At 37.9% G+C, this 5,629-nt stretch overlaps 1 protein-coding gene across 1 annotated transcript in view; it reads right to left on the bottom strand.

Moving 5' to 3' along the window:
- Nucleotides 1–460: 460 nt before the first annotated feature.
- Nucleotides 461–5,629, bottom strand: part of heg1 (heart development protein with EGF-like domains 1) — a 16,398-nt gene continuing 11,229 nt past the window's right edge. The window contains exons 6-13 of the mRNA XM_083921021.1: nt 5,605–5,625; nt 5,257–5,417; nt 3,744–3,878; nt 3,229–3,271; nt 3,090–3,127; nt 2,846–2,933; nt 1,821–1,998; nt 461–1,648 (exon numbers count right to left, since the gene is read on the bottom strand). Coding sequence (XP_083777147.1) covers nt 1,505–1,648; nt 1,821–1,998; nt 2,846–2,933; nt 3,090–3,127; nt 3,229–3,271; nt 3,744–3,878; nt 5,257–5,417; nt 5,605–5,625 — 808 coding nt within the window. The 3' untranslated portion in view covers nt 461–1,504. The remainder of the gene's footprint in view (nt 1,649–1,820; nt 1,999–2,845; nt 2,934–3,089; nt 3,128–3,228; nt 3,272–3,743; nt 3,879–5,256; nt 5,418–5,604; nt 5,626–5,629) is intronic.

The following is a 5,629-nucleotide window of genomic DNA, read 5'->3' as shown; positions in this document are numbered from 1 at the left end:
AATAAATAGAAAAATAAATAAATACTAAACTCACTCAAACTCATAAAGCAGATTTGTTCTAGTTATGAAATAGTTCATAATATAGTATAATAGTATCATAATAAAATAAAGTACAGTTTAATTGTTTGTACTTGTTGCGGTGTGGTATTAAAAAAATGTGGATTACCACTTCTGTAATACTTTCGTTCAAACATTTTTAAAATATTTAAATCTAAACTCAAAGGCAATACAAATTGTGTTGATTACAAAATAAAAAAATTCTTCAAGGATTTGAAAAATCTTGAATTGATTTTCATCAGAATGGAAAAACTGCTGTGCATTTTCTTTTATTTAAATAAGAACGTCTGACTAAAACGCCAGAATCAACAGATAATATATAAACACAAAGAATGAAAACAGTCATAAAAACAACACTCCATGTCAGAAATAGCACACTCATTATGATACATCTTTACACTCTTTACATTCAAACATACCTTGACAGTTACGATCCTTCTGGTTTACAGTTAATTACCGCTCACATGTAAACGCGCACCTCACAAACACTAATACTTAACATACGCTCTCTCTCTCAAAACACACACACACACACACACACACACACACACACACACACACACACACACACACACACACACACACACACACACACACATTTATCCGTCTACAGTCTGTCAGTATGTAAATAAGATGTCCATTATGCTACTTGATAAGGACTTGGACATAGAGAATAAACATTGGTATAAGAAGTCATTCCTCAGTTTCTTTTGGCATTTAACAGAACGTTGTGCATCCTTCAGTGGTTTCTTATTGTCTTGTTCTATCAATACTCAGACTATTACCTAAGAAGAAATGGATTATTTTCAAATCACAGCAGTGGCACGCACATATTCATATTTCAGAACTTAAAAGGACCAAATCAGTGTTTTTGCATGTTCCAGTCTATTTGCTACACATCACATACACTTTGCATTGCTTTGTTGTTTTATATTTAATCTAAATGTGTTTTCCCCAAATTTTATTTATTAATTTTATTTATTGATTTATTAATCAAATCTGCACTGCATTACCAGGAAGCAACAAGGCAGATGTGGTTCTTTACTGTAACAGATCACCTACCTCACGTATGTATGTTGTGTCTGCAAATTTGTTTTTTATCACACAGTGGAGTAAATGAGAATCTGTGGCTGGGAAAACACATTAAACCTTCTTTAACAACACGGCTGTAGTGTAATGTGTGTGAGCTGAAGTAAATGAGCTTAAACATGCAAAAACACTGAAATGGCCAACACACCCTGGAAACATTTTACTTGCAAAAACACACAGACACAGACACACACAGACACAGACACACACATACACACACACACACCTGTATGCAGCCCTGAATGCAGATGGTATGTGATAAAAATCCTCATCCCACATCACACTTTTCAGTATAACAGATGGTAGGTTTGTGTGTGTGTGTGTGTGCGTGTGTGTGTGTGTGTTCAAGGTGGGGCAGTTAGAAGTAGTCTCTTCTTCGTGAATCGTCACTAATGAAGGAGGGGTTCCACTGGGCGGGATAGATGCACGAGTGGCGAGAACCTGGCAGTCCTGTGAACGGGTACAAGCCATTTCTCTCCAGGTCTGAGTTACGCAGTGCAGGCTGAAGGAAAGAGCAGAGAAAAAGAGAAAATGTAGAGATGTGTTTAACCGTTTCCTCTTGTATAATGTAATGATTCATAAGGTTTATCCAAACACACAAAACAAAGCCTAAACTTGAACAATGAAGATAAATGAAGGAGTGGGAGATAAAGTTGTATTGTGTGTCCTCTTACAGAGTAGTAAATGTCTGTCATCTGCAGCAGGTTCTTGGTGCTGCCGTTCTCCTGCATCTCTATGGTCTCCCTGCCCCACTCCGTGGATATGCGGTTATTTTTAGGGAAGTCTGCGTACGGGGACATCTGCAGGTCTCCACTCTTGAAGATGATCTTGTTGATGTCATTCTTGTCTTTCCTTGGAGATCAAACATGTTAAAAAAATGTTCTCCACATTTCAACAAAATGATACACTTCATCAAACCACTGAAAGTGTGCTTTTTTGATCATTTGGTTTACCTGATCCTTTAAAAGTCCCATATTATGCTCATTTTCAGCTTCATGCTTTCTACTAGCACATGTTTACATGCTTTAATATTCAAAAAACACTTTCTTTTTCTCACATTGTCTGAATTTACTTGTGTTCACCCTCTGTCTGAAAAGCTGAGTTTTAGCACCTGTGTCTTTAAGACCTCTTTCTGAAAAAGGCCCAGTCTGCTCTTGTTTATACCATACATAACATGTTTATTATGTAGTTTATAGTGTGTTGTCTTGCTATATTTGCTTGTGGCTTGCTGAAAGAATAGGCCAGACGCTGAAATGATTTCTCCAGATCTGTCCTTTGGGAACGGCCTAATTGATTAACATGGGCACCAAAAGGAAGCGGGCGGTGCTCTGAGGTTTGTGGTGCTCCAAGGAAACCTGCTGTAGCTTCACCTTTGACCCTTCATATAGTGTAGTTGTGACATCACAACTGTATGGAAGTCCTAATGGCTCATTTAAAGGCAAAGTTTCTGACTTTGGGTTGTGAGCTTTTCTCTGTGGATCGAATATTTTGAGACTTTCACAGTATTTGACAACATGTGGCCTTTAAATATTCAGCCTAACAGATAATTACACTTGTTTCATGTCTAGTTTTTTAATTACTTGAAAATATTGTAGAGCAAGGCAGATTACTGCCCTGGTACTGAGAAAATGACAATAACAAGATGAACTGCACTGCAAACCAAGAGATGTTTTTGTGGTAACAATAACAGCTGCCTTACTTGCAACAGGTGACAATGAGAGCGATGATGAGGACGAGGAGTAGGGCCCCCCCTGCTGGTGACACCACAACTGCAATCAGCTTGTAAACTGTGATATCAGATAACAACACATTAAATGCTTAGCTTCAAAAACACAGGTAGAGATCACAAGAGCAAATTTGAGACTTTAAGTCACAAAAAAAATCTTATATTGAAGCTGAGCATGGTATATATTGCCTTTACAGAGGTTTTTAGGGCCACTTACAATTTCCACAGTTGAATCCACCAAAGCCGAACATGCACCTGAAAAGTAGACACAGAATCTGCAGTGAGAATGTGGACTTTGATCATTCAGTATAAGTGAATGGATATGGTGTGAAGAAAATAAATTAAGCTGAACTTACGGAACACAGGTGCCATTTTCCAGTTTGTAGCCATCCCCACATTCTGAAAGAAAGATCTTTTCTCAGAAACAGTCCAAAGCCAAATATTGATATGTCTTGTCCTTAATTTTGATGATTCATGATCATTTTATTATAATAATAATAATAACACATTTTATTTGTATTGCACTTTACATGCAACAATCTCAAAGTGCTACAGAGTAGAATAGAAACAATATCAAAATAAAACGTAAAATGAAAAATAAGTAATAAGTTAAAAGGACAACATCTAAAAGTGATTTAGCAAAATGCTTTGTTGAACAGGAAGGTTTTAAGGTCTTTATGTGAAATCTCTACTTTGTACTCAGTATTTTGTTTTTGTCAGAAAGGACCTGGTTGTGATCTTAATCGGGTTTATTCAATTTGAATAATACATGGTTTTGCATTTTTATTTTACACTTTGTCATTGATGTATTTAGTAGTTGAAAATAAACACATGCATTCAGAGTAAGTGGCCATGCACACACTAAGCTCACCTAAGCAGGACAGGTCGTCGGGGTTGTGTTTGTAGTATCCCTGAAGACACTGGCAGTTGGCTGTGCCGCTGCTGTCTGTGCAGGTGGAGCGCTCTGCATCACACTGAGTGTTCTGGGCCACACACAGGCTTTCCACTGAAACACAGTGTGGACACAGTTAGAAATGACTACAAGGACACAGAAATCTGGTCATGAGTCGTCCAAGATGTCAGAAAACACCAAACCAGCTTCCTTGTTTCCCTCAATTCACTAATAGGTATCATCGCAAGAGGAAGTCAGAATGTATTAACCTACAGGGCCCATATTCACAAAACATGTTATCTTACCACCATAGGGACCCCTACATAGCACTCAAAGTTCCAAGCTAAGAGTGTCCTCTTAAAACCTGCTGTGACCAACCTTTTCTAAAGAGAACTCTTAAGCTAAGAAAAAGGGTAGGGTTGACCCTGTTGCTATGGGTGATGTCATGTTTCATGAAACCATGATTGGCTGTTTTGGGTCTCAGTGAATTGATATATATATACTTGATATATATATACTGTAAGAGGTATGTTGCCATATTCAAACAAGATTTTCTTAGTGTCACTGATAAAACATGAAACAAAGATGAAATATACTAGTTGAGTATACTTGCTTATGCTTGACTCTCCTCCTGGAGTATAGGCCATCGACAAGGAACCTCCAGAGTTCTTGGTCAACTAGTCAAGTGTACTGTATGTGTTGCTAATTATCAGCATTTTACATGTCTGGCAGCTTGTTAGTAATTGGAGGGTACCCTTCAAAGAAGACCCGTAACAAAAAACAAACTGGACACAAGAACTGATTTTTATTCCTGCCCAGCTTTTGTTAATGAAAGGAAAAGCCAAAAAAGAAGCGTGAGAAAATATATGCATGGAAATAATTGCAGTTTTTAACACGATTATTAGGCTGATTACCGACAGCGTCCGTTTTAGGATTGTTGTGATTAGTGACTTAGGAGTCCTCTGGACCACTTCTAACCTTTCACAGATTTAGCACTAAAGTGCTTTGTGAAATACTCTTAGACCAAAATGTAGGTGTCCTAATATTAGGACTGACACGCCCATATTGTTAAAGAGTTTCTCCTCAATCAGCATGTAGGAGCTACTTTTAGCCTTAAGATGTTTTGTGAATAAGGGCCCTGGTTCACAAAAAGCATTTTACATGCAATTGCTACTGAATTTGTGAGCTCATAGTCATTTATTGTAGTTGATATGATATTTCAATTTTGTCCTTAACTGTTATTGTAGGATTCCCTGTGGTATATGGTTGTGAAAAACAGCAGCTGGATGATGAAGCGTTTGAGTGATGTAATGATGAAACCGTGGCGCTGTTTTCAGCTAAATTGTGCCCTCTTGTGGCTGTAAACACATTCACAGCTACGTTAGGCAGTCACAGTCACATATAAAGTAGGCCAAAAACTGTATTAATTTGGTCAAACTAAGCAAAAATAAACCAGATGATGTTCATTATGATTACTGGCTATTATATTCACCGTGATAAGTGAGCTGGTGGTGTAGGACCATCCGGCAGTGGGCCAATGAGGAGCTGCAGTTGCTGAGAGACATCTGGATGCTGTTGTAGACCTCTGCGCTCATCACGTCGGTGGAAATGGAAAACATGTTGACAGCTAAGATATGAACCCCGTCCTCTCCTCTGTGGGGAAGAGAACAAAGGTCAAAATGTCTGTGTTACATCATTTACTCTTTTTTTTCTTAGTTTAGATAAAATGAAAGGCCTATGGAATGTGAAGGCCAGATACTGCTGTAATCAGAGGTACATATAATTATAATCACATATAACCCTTTTGTGGTTTTATGGTTTAGTGATGGCAAGAACTTACTTCTTACTCAGGGTTGAGCGGCTGT

The sequence above is a fragment of the Echiichthys vipera genome (assembly GCF_963691815.1).
Source record: "Echiichthys vipera genome assembly, chromosome: 10".
NCBI classification, from domain to species: Eukaryota; Metazoa; Chordata; class Actinopteri; order Perciformes; family Trachinidae; genus Echiichthys; species Echiichthys vipera.
Note: the sequence above shows the minus strand (reverse complement) of the source record. Positions and strands in the feature narration are given on the sequence as shown.